Source organism: Desmodus rotundus, chromosome 3 (assembly GCF_022682495.2).
Source record: "Desmodus rotundus isolate HL8 chromosome 3, HLdesRot8A.1, whole genome shotgun sequence".
In the NCBI taxonomy this organism is placed as follows: domain Eukaryota; kingdom Metazoa; phylum Chordata; class Mammalia; order Chiroptera; family Phyllostomidae; genus Desmodus; species Desmodus rotundus.
In genome coordinates this window covers 103,652,092-103,668,353 of record NC_071389.1, presented here as the reverse complement: position 1 = coordinate 103,668,353, position 16,262 = coordinate 103,652,092, and the positions used below count along the sequence as shown (strand labels likewise).

Genomic DNA, 16,262 nt, shown 5'->3' with positions numbered 1-16,262 from the left:
CTTGTCTGCCAAATTCCGTATTAAAATCTGAAGATATATATAGCTGAATAAGAAGTACTCTTTGCCCTCAAAGAATTTAGAACACAGTTGGGAAGGCAGATATAAACCAGCAACAGTGACACAATATGATTCAAGTCATAATAGTAATATATGTAAAGTACTATGGGGGGTCTAGAAGCTAGAACCATGTGCTACTCTGCTTGGGGAATAACAATGATTATAAGAAAAATATCTAAAATTTATTAAGCACCAGGTATTGAGTAATGCAGAGATGGTGCAGAGGCAACCCTGCTCCTCCAACCATGCATATGTATATATGTATTATAATATGATATATAAAATACATGAAATATGATGTGATCATAAGCACAGAGGAGCCACCTGGAAAAAAATCTCCATCAGTATTCATGTTTGGGGTACAGGTTAATAATCTGTTCTGGCAAATTGATAATCTTTAAAAACTACCAGCAATTTTAGAGCTGGAATGACATTACAGATAATTTATTTCTGTATCTTAATTTTAATGCTAAAGAAACCAATACCTATCCCCCAGGGGGCTACAATAATAAGCCATGACACAGAGTCCTAAGTACCGCAAGGGATTTAGATTAAAATAGAATGATATTTGATTCACAGCTCTATCCCATGTTACAGTTCTAAAGCCTCAATAGCTTCACAAATATTTCTTTCCACAATGAACTCAAATGTATAATATAAAGTATGTGTCCTGGCCAGTGTGGCTCAGTTGGTTGGAGCATCATCCCATACACCAAAAGGTTGCGGGTTCAAATTCCAATCAGGGATCCTATAAGAGGCAACCAATAGATATTTCTCTCTCATATTGATGTCTCGCTCCTCCCCACCCCCTCTTCCCTTCATCCCCCGATTCCCCTCCCTCTAAAAGCAATGAAAAAATTCCCTTATGTGGGAAAAAAAATTTAATAAAATAAAAAAATATGATGTACATAAAAAGCAGACACAGACATCTGCTGTTATTCACTCTTAATAATGAATATATGCCCAATTCAACACAAAGCCACCACCAACAGAGATTCAAGCACACCTAAGTTAACTGTTGAAGAAAGGCTGACTCAACCCCATTTGCTAGCTTCACTGAAGCAGTAAGTGCAACAACACTGCTCCCCCACCCATGCCTCATAAATCTCACAATGGAAAAAAGAGACTGAGCCCTGGCTCGTGTGGCTCGGTGGACTGAGCACCAGTCTGTAAATCCAAAGGTCACTGGTTTGATTCCCACTCAGGGCACATGTCTGGGTTGCAGGCCAAGTACCCAGGTGGGGCATGTGAGAAGCAACTGATCTATCTATGTCTCTCTCACACATCAATGTTTTTCTCCCTCTCTCCCGCTCTCTAAAATAAATAAAATCTTTATTAAATAATTTTTAAAAAGAGGTTGAAATACAACTTACAGGAACAGGAACTGTAGTGGGAACAGGGATATTCTGGCTGTACATGTGCATGGGTACTGGGATATACACAGGCACAGGGATAGGCACTGGGACAAACTCCGTCTTCCAATTGTCATCTGCAAGTGCAACATGTAATGAGGGAGCTCATTAACAAGCACTGATATAAAGTGCTGAATGTTAAAATGATGTGGTAATTAAGAAAAGCTTAAGTGCCTCGGTACCCGTTTAAAATAAATTCCCACTTTTCACAAAATTAGATAACTTAAAAAAAACAAAACTGAATGAAGACGCTGTTCTACGTATAGACAGAATAGAATTTAAGCACTTCTTTAATAGAATGAAAACATCCTTTAAAAATATTACATAGTTCCTGACACCCTATGGACTCCCTCTCACCTCCCCACAAAAAGATTTATTTAATCTAACAATGAGAATACACCTAAAATTTACATTTGGTGAAAATATGTATTTGAGTTATTTCATTTCATTCTGAGAAGGAAAGAGCATTGCTATTATTACAAACCAAACTCAGAGATGCTGTTCCGAGGGAGCACTGTAAGTCTTAGCCTCAATAAAATTTTTGCCACAGTATTATTTCACCAATGACATTGATTTGTATCCTAGACCTTTAACATGAAATTAATTTTCATCAATGATGTTAAATAATATGCTATATTCTCAAAGTAATATCTAAACTTAGATAGGCAAAATCAACAGAAAATGACAAGGTAACTAACAATCTGTAGACTATTATTTGAGAAAACCATGAATTTCATGAAGTGAGGGGTACATACAGGGAAGTATGTAAGTCAAATTCCCCAACTTTACCTGTCTGACAAGATTTGGTCTGCATGTGAGGTTTACAGTAAGTAGCTTTTGTCATTGTTAAAGGTTTGCAAAGAACTGCTTTGTTCTTCATCTCTTTATTAGGTGTTGGAGAAGGGGGTGGTGCTGAACCCTAGAGAGAAGCAAAGAAACACTTTATTTTTACCTCTGATTTATTACTTCCTGGTGGGAATGATTATCTGGTTTCTAAAGCTGTGGAGGGAACACAGTATGAGTATAATCAAATTATAGTATTAATATAATGTTTAGGACTTCCGGTCAGGATGGAGGCATTAGGTAAACAAACTTCACCTCCTCGCACAACTACAGAAAAAATCACAACTACACACGAAAGAAGTATAACCCAGAACATCATTGTCAAAAATTGGCCTGTATGGAAGTCTGACAAGCAAGGATTTAAAGAAGTCACATTCATCCAGATGGGTACACTCTTTTACAACAGACCATGCTACTAAGACAGGGAGTCAAAGCAGTTCTACCTAATACACAGAAACAAACACAGGGAGGCTGCCAAATAGAGACGACAAAGAAATATGACCCAAATGAAAGAACAGAACAAAACTCCCGAAAAAGAATTAAACAAAATGGAGATAACCAAACTATCAGATGCAGAGTTCAAAATAATGGTGATCAGGACACCCAAAGAACTCCCTGAGTACAGAAACAGCATAAAAAAGACCCAGGCAGAAATGATGGTTAAGTGAAAAAAAGAAAAATCTACAGGGAACCAACGGTGAAGAGAAGGAAATTGGGACTCAAATCAACAATTTGGAGAAGGAAGAAATAAACATTCAACCAGAACGGAATGAAGAATCGAAAAAAATGAGGAGAGGCATAGGAACCTCTGGGACAACTTTAAACATTCCAACATCTGAATCATAAGGGTGCCAGAAGTAGAGGAAGAACAAGAAATTGAAAACTTATTTGAAAAAAATGAAGGAAAACTTCCCTAATTTGGTGAAGGAAATAGACATAACAAGTCCAGGAAGCACAGAGAATCCCAAAGAAGATGGACCCAAACAGGACCACAACAAGACACACTATAATTAAAATGCCAAAGGTCAAAGATAAAGAGAATCTTAACAGCAGCAAGAGAAAAACAGAGACTTATCTACAAAGGAGTTCCCATAAAATTATCACTTGATTTCTCAAAAGAAACTTTGCAGGCAAGAAGGGACTGGCAAGAAGTACTCAAGTAATGAAAAGCAAGACCTACAACCTAGATTACTCTACCCAGCAAAACTATCATTTAGAAGGGAAGGGCAGATAAAAGTACTTCCCAGACAAGAAGGTAAAGCTAAAGGAGTTCATCATCACCAAGCCATTATTACATGAATGTTGAAGGGACTTATTTATGAAAAAGAAGATCAAAACTATGAACATTAAAATGGCAACAAATTCACATCTTTGGACAACTGAATCTAAAAGAACAAACTAAGCAAACAACTAGAACAGGAACAGAATCACAGATATGGAAATCACTGGGAGGGAAGAGGAGGAGAATGAGGGAAAAGATGCAAGGATTAAAAAGCATAAATTGGTAGGTACAAAATTGCCAGGATGTTAAGAGCAGTATAAGAAATGGAGAAGCCAAAGAACCCATGGACATGAAGTAAGGGGGGACTAGCGGGAACTATGGGGGTGCCAAAAGGAGGGGGACAAAGAGGGAAAAGTTGGAACTGTAATAACATGATAAAGTATGTATTTTTTAATATTATATTACCACATTCTAATCTGACAGAATCAGTTAGTATAAAACAAATGTGTCCTGAGTATCAGCAAAGCAATAGTAACTGGTCCTTCTACAGATTTGTGTTACCTTCAAAGTATACCATCAGCATGTCTTTTAAAAACAAAACGCAATTCTCACTTTTAAGTACAAAAGCAAGATTATGAACCTGAACTTTGAAAATAATTTGACTCTTTTACATTTATTTGAGGAATAAAAAAGTTCTTGCAGTAGTATGGCTATGTGATACTCTGGATAAACAGTTTATATATGGTACTAACTTTGAAAAGGTAAGAAAAATGATGAAAAAAATTACCAAAAATATTACCAAAGTTTAAGTTGTACATCACCCATGTCCTAGCAATTGTAATTTTAGAAACTTAGAGTCTCTCAAACATTTTCACTAAGTTCAGAGTAGCATTATTTGCAATTGGGAAAAAAACACACACACAAAATCTAATAAGCCGAAGCTCTGTGCAAAAGGGACTAAAGATAATAAGGTGCTCCCCATACCACCTACTGACACAGCAAAAAAAGGCAGAATACCAACACACTCAGTTACCATTACTTGGCTAGTTCTGTTCTACACAGTCACTATGAGCAACGAACCGTTGCTCTACAAGGAAATAGAGTCCTAGTAGGTGTGGCTTAGTTGGCTGGAGTGTCACCTAGTGTACCAAAATGTCATAGGTTCCATTCCCAGTCAGCTGCAGGTTCTATCCCCAGTTGGGGCGTGTGTGGGAGGCAACCAATCAATGTTTCTCTCTCACATCAATGTCTCTCTCTACCCACCCTTCCCTTACTGTCTCTCTCCCTCTAAAGTCAATAATAAATAAATAAAAGGAAATCCAAGGATAGGTTCCTGCCAGCATCTAGTCACAATGTTTTAATTATAGATAAATACATAACCTCATTTTCTGTTGAAACATTTTATTAAATACATATTCCTTACAATAATGATATGCAGCATTTCTTTGTAACAATGTAATCACAGCACTGTTGTATAATGTGCTCCACTCAGACATGTATGCATACAGTATACACATACTGAACAGTACTTGTACTCAGTACTGTGAACACATATGTCAGTGATGCAAATCAGGTCCTGAACAGACTTAGCACTTAAACTTTTATAAGAACATTAGCGCCGTAACTGTTGGCAGAGCTACAGGATGTACGCCAGGCAAGTACACTATGGGGTGAGACTTCTTGACCTTGGCACACCCATGCACACCAAGGAAGATGTAATGGAGCTTCATCTGTAGACAAGGAAGACATCAATGATGGTGGCATAGCGCCACCTGGCAGTTCTACCTCAAAAGTTGGGCTCTCGCAACTTGCTGAGTATCAGCAATTTTCCCTCCCAAAATGAGTTCAAAAATTATGTAAGCCTTGTCTGATGGGCTTTTCACCTCACATCTTTTGAGCATCTTGATGTAAGGTGGAAACACAGTGGTGCTTGAATTGAAGGCTTTGCTCAGGCATAGGGCCACATGCCTCCATGTCACTGACAACTTTCCCAAGGCAGAATTCAATTCCAGTATTTTGGCTGCTGTTAAGAGGGACAATTCTTGGGAGTCTTAAGCTGACTTTCATCACTGAGTCTGACGCCTTATTTTTCTATCTTGTCCAGGTCCTCATTAGTGGGCTCTACTGCATTCTCTGCCAAACCTTCCATCAAATCATCTTCTTCCATGTCCCCAAAGCTTTCTCCACTTATTCACGTATGATAGGCATTGTTTTTAACATTGTTCTTTTTATTTTCTGTAATACCTTCAAAGACTTTGAAATTTCTTACACAGAGTCTGGTCAAACATTTGCTAATTGTTATTCAAAAAGCCTGGTGATGCTGTTCTGGGCAGTGTCAACATAATTGATAATGTCACATACTATGACTGAGTTCCAGAAGACCATCGTGGTGTTTTCCTTGTTGGTGTTGAGAGCCTTGTAAGCTCTCATGAGTGAGCCTTGAAGGCTTTCAACATGCCCTGATCAAGAGGTTGGATAAGACACAGTGTTTGGGGGACATAAAAAGAACTACAGTGAGATGAACATTTTTGAGCTCTTCATGGCAATAGATAAATAATAAAACTCTGAAAGCAAGGTTTTTATTTTGGGTATAGTATTCAACTTCTAGGATAAAGCAGTTGGTAGAACCAATCCCAGACACCCAGGTAATATTTCATTCTTTTTTGTCCCACCTCCAATGAACTGCAGACAATTCAGCTTTACCTCTTTAAGTGCTCATGGACTGTGTATGTGCTCTATACACTGAGAGGGAATTTATGCTTAAAATTACCCTTGGCATTGGCACACAATAGCACAGTTGCATAGTCTCAGAATTATTTAAAGTCAGGGGCTTTGGAGACCACTTGTATTATACAGGTTCATCTGCCAAAGACCTTGTACAAAACAACCAAATCAGTGTTGAAATCCTCTTGTTCATATAACCCTTTTCCTGCATAAACAAATAACAGGACTTCTCCCACAGCACCCTGAACTGCAAAACCCACCTTGTCTGCCAGTTTAAGTTTTCATACCACATCGCCTTAAAATGTGTAAGCCAGACAGCACTAGGAAGGATGAAGTTAACTTCTTCCTGCCCTGGGTAACATGTGAGCCAAAAATCTCACAATAATGCTGTTCACTATGCTTTTAAAATCAGGTGTAAGCTCATGAATCCATAGGCCAATACTCCACCTCTTCCACAGCTTTACCACATACTATAGACTTGACTTGAGCACTTGGAGATGCCATCCTATACAGACTGGTGAATGTCTTGTTCCTTTTTCGGGTATACTATATTTCTGATGCATGAACACTGAACTAACTGAATGGAGTTCATCCAACAACACATGTATCTCCTCGATGAGGCACATAACAGACTTTGGGTACATAGGAGCAATAGACAGCACTTCAGCACTAGGTTTAAAGGACCTTTTAAACAGCAAAATCATCAAAAAAAAAAAAGACAAAAATATGAAAAACGTGCACTAATCAGACTGTGAAAAGGACACTTGTGTACTGTGGCATGAATGAGACAAGAAGGTAAAGCCTCGCATTATTCAACCTGGAGGGGAATAAGCCTCAAATGATTCACGTTTTTCACCACTCTTCACATATTTGAAAAGTGACCTCAAAAGTGCCATGGGTACTGATGTAGGGTTACAAATAAATTTTAGAGAGTAGACAAATTTGCAAATAGGAACAATGAGGATCAACAGTACTTAAATAAAGCACTTAATGTTCAACATGTTCACTTGTGCATATTTAGAAGTCTGGAAAGGAATTAAAAACTGTTTATGATAGATATCACACAAGTTACAAATAATATGTATGGCCAAGGGGACTGATACCAGGATGAGCTTATTCTAGATTCCTCAGGATTTCAAACAACATAATGAATCAGCTGTAAGACAGAGAGTTGTGAACAGGGGCTGGGGAACTTTGTTACATAACACTAGTGCTGTGTAGTATCAGGTATGCTACTCTTGTAGCCTCAACTTCCTCAACTGTAAACTGGGAACAGTAATTTAGCAAACAGTTACTGAGTATCTACTATATTCTTACTAGCACTTGGGTAACCTTGGTCTGAACTGAAAATACTTTAGCATCCCCACCTTTGATGTTATACCCCTTGTTCTGAATACCCTAGCATTAAGAACAAGGAGCATAATATCAAAGATGTCCTAGATTTCTCCTATCGTTCTGCAAAGGTTACATCATGACGATGAAACTATGCCACCTGGTAGAAGCCTACATTTGGTAATACTGCTTACTCTTCTGCTAGTCAATAAGCAGATCTATACCCATTTATAATGAATACTGAGGGACACATTATGTAAGTTTAATAATATAGAGTGTATAAGGGAACTAAATGGTAATAGAAAAAAAACAGTAAAGACTAAATCCAAAAAAAAAAAAAAAAAAGAGAAAATTTAATAATAAAAGCTACCATCTGTTGAGCACTTGCTATATGGCAGGGACAATGTGTTATAGACAATGTTTGTGTCCCCCTAAATTTCATGATAAAATCTAATCCCCAAGGTGATGCTATTTAAACATGTGGCCTTTAGGCAGTGATTTCCTCATAGGAGCAGAGCCTCCATGAATAGGATTAATACCCTAATGAGAGAGATCAGAAGTTAAGAAAAAGCCTTTGTTCTTAACTACTAGGCTCTCTGCCTTTGTAAGCTGTTTAGAACTTACTATGTGATAACCCTCAGGCAGATACTATCTTCATCCCCATTTTACAAATAAGGAAATTCATGCAAAGCAGTGAAGTGACCTGCCCAAAACTATATAACTAATATCTCAACCTTTGAAGTTTATGGGTGTAGAAGTAAAAGATTCCAAAAGCTTACAAGGATGAAAAGATGGAAGAGGACTTTACTGACTTCTCCTCTCCTACTAGCATTGCTCCTCTGTCTGTCACATAATAGGGTTCAAGTGCTGGTAAAAGGAGTTTCCTGAAGCCTTGGTCAAAAGCTTACATATGTGAAACAAGGTTGGGAAGTTGCTGGATAGCTGCACAAAGATAACAGAACAGGGAGTGATCTCTTTATGTTCCTTGGCATAAATCAAAGTGCGTGGTATTAAAATCAGGTGATTCATGTCCTGGCTGGTATGGCTCAGTGGACTGAGCATGGCCCATGAACCAAAAGGTTGCCAGTTCAATCCCCAGTCATGGCACATGCCTGGGTTGCAGGCCAAGTCCCCAGTTGGGGGTGTGGGGGAGGTAACCAATCCATGTTTCTCTTGCACATTGATGTTTCTCTCTCTCTCTCTCTCTCTCTCTCGTCCCTTCCCCTCTCACTAAAAATAAATAAACTATTTTTAATATAATACAATCAGATTATTCAGCTGAATACTTTTGATGTATTTCTGAGTTATCTGACAAAAATGTATTCCCACAGGAAAAGGCATTCTTACTTTTTTAGAATTCTGTCAACTATTAATATCAACAGGTAGAATACTTTAAAAATGCCCATGTTTTTGTATCAATATTAGTGATCTTAAGCTGCGGTTACATATTAAAATCACTTGAATAATTTTTCAAAAATATAGAACCTCTCAGTTGGGTCCCAAACATTGGGAGGTTCTAAAAACTCCCCAGGTGATTCTAATGTATAGCCAGACTTAGTCTTTCTTACCAGAAAAGAACTAGCCCAGACACTTACTGTGAAGCCAATAAATGACTCCTATAGAAATTCCCTTGGCTAAAGATGCCAGCAATTCCAGTATTCAAACCCCAGTGATTACTGCTAGAATCAGCAATGGACAGGGCAGACTCACTGCTCCTCAGTGTGGCAAAACATTGCTGCTTCTCAATTCATGGCACAGAAAGGGCCACCATCAACCTACAGAAGTCTTAGAATGCTAACCTAAAAGATGTATTAGGGGGCAAAGACCCAAAGGAAGAATACACTATGGAAGTATTTCTCAAATTTAAAAACTCCTAAGTCCTAGCTCCAACATGGATCTTCAGACCCTTACTTCAGAAATAAATGCTCAAAGCCCTTAATAATCAGACCCAGCCCATCCTTTCACCCTCATGTCCTAAGATTCCATCAAGGCCCCGTTAAGCTTGGCCCTAATAAACAGTATTGCCAAATATGCATGCCCTTTGCAAATTATCATTCCTCTTCCTTTCCATCCCAGTCTACCTTCTACTTAACTGTTTAGAAACTTACTCACAGCTGCCAGGAACAGATACACAGGGAATCATTTCAAACATTTTTTGCTACTGCCTTACAGATGCAACTATTATCAGTGCTTCAACTCAAATACACAAGGTGGGGAGAAGCCATAATTATTCACCTTTATATTCCTTAGACGGTATGAAAGTTACTTGTTTAATATCAGGTAATTCATCTGAATACTTCAACTGTCTTAACAGAGCAAAGTAAAAACTCTTTTATTATTATTACAATCAGATTAAATTGAACTGATTTTTTTTTTATATCCCCACATTATAAAAATAAATGTTTAACGCTTTACTTAAGCACTTAAGCAATACCTACTGTCATTTTGGTTCGGGATGTCTGGCAACCATGATCTAAAAAATAAAAAAATAAGCAAATTTAAAAAGACACAAATATTACTTTCTTCAGAATTTTCTAAGTCTGTATTATTTTGTCATTAAATTTTAATGTTTTAAAATAATTACTAAAGAAAATATTTTAAGCCATTTTAAGTAACAAATATCAAATTTGAGACCTGAAATAGAGCTAAAAAAGTGAAGTTAATACTGTGTCCCCTTCAAAACACACATACACAGTATTGGGGGCAATAGTACCTTCTAGATTTAACTCTTAAGTGAGTTACAGCTCCTTAAGTGCTTTTGTTGCTCCTCCCAACTACCTCCAGGCACATACAATTTGCTAAAAATGGTTTTCATTTAAAATTGCAGGAGACAAATAACAGCTAGCTGAATTTTGTCGTATTTTTGTTATCATTCTGTTTAGCTTCTCTCCAATCCCAACTAGACTCTTATTTCTTCAACCAGCATTAAATTTTTAAAAGAAAATAAAACAAAAAGCAATACATCTATAGAAACATCATACTGGGCACCTGCACTCAAAGAAATATGGAAGTTGCTGTTAAACTACCTCCAAAGTCAACTATTCATTTTCATACTTTGAATTCAGATCTAAGAAACTAAAGACTGCTATATCAGTTTTTCAAACTGCTCCCTAAGTAATGACGTACCATAATTCAAGTTTTCAGGTCCTTTCTGAGTTGTCATGTTGGGCTCATTCTGCTGGCAGTAGAAGCGCAATAAGCAATGCTGGTCACAAAAATGCTTCATTTCCCCACGCCACTGCACACGCTCTTTAAGAGTTCCTTGAGATTTACAACAGTCACACCTGGCAGCCTTAATTTAAAAAAAAAAAAAAAAAAAAGGTACCAGGGATCTGAATTACAAGGTTTAAAAAGCCAGATATGTAGATTAAAAAATCTCTAAAATTCTGTCAGTGATTATTGCCAAATGCAATAAAACAATGTCTGATAAAAAAAATTAAATTATAATATAAACAATAAATATGCAGTAAAATCCAAAATGAAAGTGAAAGCAATATAGCCATTTTCCTAATTGTCAAAATCCCTTTCTATACTTACCAGAAGTTGAAGACCAGCATTACAAAGATATGGTAAACAAAAAAAGTGAACACTGGTAAACCAACTGGTACAATATATTTTAATATTTTAAAATAATTCTGAGGGCCATAATGATATACTGGTAGAAGTCTCCTGCAATCACATTACATTGAAATCTCTGACTAATGAAGAGATTTCCCAGGTTCAGCTGATAGCTCATAATAAATCAATTTAAAGAAGCTGTACAAGACCAGAATAATTTTGACAAGAAAAATTTGAAGAGCTTTATACACTGATTTAATTTTAATAATAGGAATTTCATGTTCATGTTTTAAAACACTCAATGTTTCATTAAAAAAAATAGTATTTTAAGACAACTAATTTAAAAAAAAAAAAAAAAAAAAGACAACTAATTTGACCTACCACTAGGAAAACAATCACCCCTAACTGGTCTACAATTTAGTATGCAAAATAAAACCAACTAAAATTCATACATAAAAAGTTATACTTTATGATGGGGAATCAGTAATCTAGAGACAGATTTTTATATTTTTAGAGATCCCATTTGACCTAGATTGTGCCCATTTTTACTTTTTCTTAAATCTTGATCAGTGAGTAAACCACAGATAAAAATGATTGATTTCAAATTTTAAATGATTAATTTCTGATCTAGTTAAGAGTAAAAATAAATTACTGTAATGTTTTAAATTACCTTTTGGTTTAAACTACTTAGACATTTTGATAAAAAATAAATATTAAGCATTTTGTAGATCATAATAATCATAGCTGTAGCTTTTCTTCAGTACTCTAATTTACTTAAGAGTTTTATACTGTGGGTTTTGAAACTTCTCGCTTTATGTTTCAACAGAGTTTTCTGAATAAATACCACATCAAAATTCCTAATCATGAATATAACAATCATGTTGGTAAACAGGTGTTATATAACACACATACCCTAAAGTTAGAACACAGGTTCTTTTTTTTCTCCAGGTCAGGTATTTCTCCTGCTGAATAAATGTTAAATGAATGAAGATTTGTAGTATAAATTATGACTATTCAATGATGCCAATTTCACATCTCTAGTCCAAAAACTTGAGAGCTCAAATTTAATAATGCTGCCCTGGCTAGTGTGGCTTAGTGGATTGAGCACCGGACTGCAAAGCAAAAGGTCGCTTGTTCAATTCTGTCAGGACACATTCCTGGGTTGCTGGCCAGGTCCCCAGTAGGAGACACATGAGAGGGAACCACACATTGATGTTTCTCTCCCTCTCTTTCTCTCTCCCTTCCCCTCTCTCTAAAAACAAATAAATATAATCTTTAAAAAAATTTAATAATGCTGATATTATTATGTGGTAATCTCAGTAACATTAACACTTTATATCAACCAGGTCATATCCCCAATTTAAACAAATGTCCCTATGTAAAATTCTCACTAGCCAAAGACTGTTCTTTAAAGTAACCATGCAAGTATTTCAGACTTCATTTTTTCACCAATTTTTATACTTTATACTCAAAGAAAAGACAAAGGAGAAAAATTGAAAGCGTAATATTCTATTCATTGAATCTAAACAGTGCAAGAACATGATAAAAGTGAAGCTGTAGCAGACCACCTCATTCACTGAGAACCTGAAAAATAAAAGGCCAGAACATTATCTACTCTCTGTAATCCTCACAACAGTACTGAAAATTAAGGTCCATGTCGGCGAAGTAATTTGTCTGAGGCCAAATATTAAAAATGCAGAGATAAGATTCAAAGTAGACAATCCACCAAGTTATAAAGACAATGGAAAGACAAAATGAGTTAATATGAATAACCAGAGAATGAAAATCCTAATAAGTAAAATGCTGCAAGAAGTTTCTCAATGAACATCTAAAACCCAACTGAATTTGTACAAAACTTATTCAAATCACTCCAAGTACTTGGATGACTCTTAGTATATAGTAGTATTGCCATGTACATAATAATTTAGAAGGCCAGGGGAATAAAACCAAGAACATTCCACCTAAAGATTCTAAACAATGAAATCACTTCAGTATTTTGTTAACTATAGACATTTGGATTTTATAGTAACAATACTTGAAGCTCCTTTCTTCCAGAAGGTTCAAAAACAAATTCAGATTTCTCTCTATCCAAAGAAAAAGGAGCAAAATTAAAGCCAACCAACTTGCACATGAAAACAAAATAGGTATATGTTTTTTCAAGACAAAATAACAGAACTCAATACTAATTAAGACTTTAATGCCATAATCAAAAATTTAAAGGTTGTGAACTTCCTTTTTTGGTTGTTTTTTATTTTACAGCCACTCATGCAAACTTCAGGTAAAGTATTTGGAATTGAGCTAAAACTAGGGTGGCTAATTTGAAAACATCATTAATGACGACTCCTTACCAAACCAACACCACTCCCAACCACTACAGAACCCTTAGGGAAGCTTAATATTTCTATAGCACAAAAACTGAAGAGTGGTGCAAGTTTCTGGTTTAAAACAATATTTAAATATTCTTTCTACTCAGTGGTTTTCCTGTCACTGTGGAAAATCAGGGACTATATATTTGGGGGTGGGGGGGAACAGTCACTGATTCAAACAATCTAAATAACATGCAGGTAGTAACTAAAACTCTTAAAAATCGCTTCTTCAATAATTAAAAAAACATTCAGCTTATACTATACTGATGTAATACCTGTACCTTACATTAATTGGACAGTTTTCAACTCCTCATTTTGGTTGATACATATATATTCACTGTTCCCCATTACACCAATCAGACCGAGTTTTGTAGGGGGTCAGGGAGAGGAAACCATGAACATAAATGAAATCAGGGACTTTATAGTTATTTTCCAAAGAAATTCTTTATGATTCCCCAATATATCTTTCTGAATACAATAGTGTGATTCATTTTTTAAAAAATGCAGTGATAAAAGAGTAGGTGATTGATTACTATGCAAAGCATTAAATGATAGGAATTACAAAAGAAAATACAAAGCCCTGGCCAATGTGGCTCAGCTAGTTGGATCATCGTCCCATAAACTGAAAGGTCTCAGGTTTGACTACAAATCAGGGCACATGCCTAGGTTGTGGGTTCAGTTCCCAGTTGGGGCATGTATATGAGACAACTAATTGATGTTTCTCTCCCTCTCTCTAAAATCAATGAGCATGTCCTCAGGTGAGAATATTAAAAAAAAGAAGAAGAAGAAGAAAGAAAACAAGAAGAATTTATTCAAAGAAAGAAGTCAAATAGGGAAATATTGTTTGCTGTGAAGAAAAAGCAAAATCTTTCCAGAAGATTATTTTAAAGAATAAAAGTTTTGATTCAGAATTACACAATTAAGCAGAAACTTGTATAATTAAAATGGCAGGAAATCATTATCAGACATTAACAATTCTGTCTCAAACTATACAATAAATTATGAAAAGGGTAACTGTTAAAGTGGAATTTCCACATATATAATCACTAAATACCTTTATTGGTTGAGATTATCCAAAACAAATTTTCAAAAATAAAACCTAATTAGTGGAGAAGAAGCTATCTTTGTGTGCAATAAACTAAAACTGAGCACTTACTAAAATTGAGCACTTAAAATTCAGCCATTGAAATAACATTTTCTGAGTGATTTCTCAAAATCGCTACTGTCTACCACAGAACAGGACATGGACTTAGACTAAAAGGAATGCATGTTAGAGGGTGTCATTATGCCTGTCCTAAAATTTGAACCTTTAGTCACAAGCAACAGTAAAATAATGAAGTAACTTAAAAAGCATACCCAAACTTGCCCTGGCTGGTGTAGCTCAGGGGATTCAGCACGGGCCTACAAACCAAAGGGTTGCCTGTTCGATTCCCAATCAGGGCACACACCTGGGTTGCAGGCCAGGTCCCCAGTTGCGGGCATGTGAGGGGCAACCACACACTGATGTGTCTCTCCCTCTCCTTCTCCTTCCCTTCCCCTCTCTCTAAAAAATAAATAAATAATATCTTTTTAAAAAAAAAAGTGTGCCAAAACACTTATCCTCAACAATCTCTAACAACTTGGAAAGTATCTTCTCTTTTTATTTAAAAAATGTTAGTTAATATTTTGAGGTTTAGATATTCAAGAATTCACCAAAAATTCCTACAGGTCTTCATGTCATCTCAACACTACTCACTTTCATAAAGTGAACTAAATAATAGTCTACATACCTTAACCATTTCACTATTTGTTTCTCTGGTAGTATTTTGCAATATTGAAGTTAGGATGACATCTGTCTTCACATGCTTTAGAACTACATCCATAATGAAAATTTTTGCATGGAGATAGCTTTCCATGTTAAGGACAAGAAATCAATTTTCCTTGGGTGATACCTGACTAACCAAAGCCCCAATTTACATTCATTTACTTATCCAAAAAGAAATCAATGTAATATTCCAAAAGGGATTTGTCTTAACTTTTTTAGATACAGATTTTAATGAAACACACACACTTACAGTTTCAAATTAAATGTTTTTTGGTCTCTATTGATTCATATAGTATACTTTCAATTTGAAACTCTCCAAAGATCCAAATTAAAAAGGCAAAAAAGACACACCTTAAGTACCCAAAACAACTACCTGCTAATGTTCAGCATTGATTAAGTAGTCATCAAAAATATTTCTATTGTATTTAGTGAAATAAAGACACAGCAAATTTTAGAGAAATAATCCATTTTGTTAAGCTACACTGCTGAAAATACAGGCATAGCCTAGTTTGGGGTAAAAAATCATTTCAAGTTATGAAGAATAAACTAAAATGACAAAAGTTTTAATGAAGTGTATAATCTGGGCTAAGCCCAAAGTGTGTACATTTTTAAAATAAATAAGCTACCATATCTGACATGGCAATAACTACAGTGGTTTTTTAAAGACTGGTTAAAGTAGTGATTTTAATAAAGATTTTGAGTTACTTGCCTTGTAGTACCAATCCTGAAATTTTTTACAGCAGTCCTCACTACAGAAATCTCTCACAACACCATCCAATTCTTTAGTTGCTCCCTTCTTACACAGTTGAGAGCAGTAGTTACAAGTAACACATCTCAATCCTAAGCGTCTTGCAAAATCCTGTTTGTACAACAGTTTGCAGCCTGTAAAATAAAAGGTTTTAATATTAAAACAAAAGAACACACCAAAAGCTACTTTAGGGGGT

At 35.8% G+C, this 16,262-nt stretch overlaps 1 protein-coding gene across 3 annotated transcripts in view; it reads right to left on the bottom strand.

Moving 5' to 3' along the window:
• The window catches only part of ZMYM2 (zinc finger MYM-type containing 2), a 127,229-nt gene that overhangs the window by 23,320 nt on the left and 87,647 nt on the right, over positions 1-16,262 (bottom strand). For all 3 annotated transcript variants that reach the window (XM_024551028.4, XM_053920693.1, XM_053920695.1), the window contains 5 exons: positions 16,028-16,200; positions 10,717-10,882; positions 10,029-10,063; positions 2,259-2,388; positions 1,431-1,546 (listed from right to left, as the gene is read on the bottom strand). In XM_024551028.4, the coding sequence (XP_024406796.2) occupies positions 1,431-1,546; positions 2,259-2,388; positions 10,029-10,063; positions 10,717-10,882; positions 16,028-16,200 (620 nt within the window). The remainder of the gene's footprint in view (positions 1-1,430; positions 1,547-2,258; positions 2,389-10,028; positions 10,064-10,716; positions 10,883-16,027; positions 16,201-16,262) is intronic.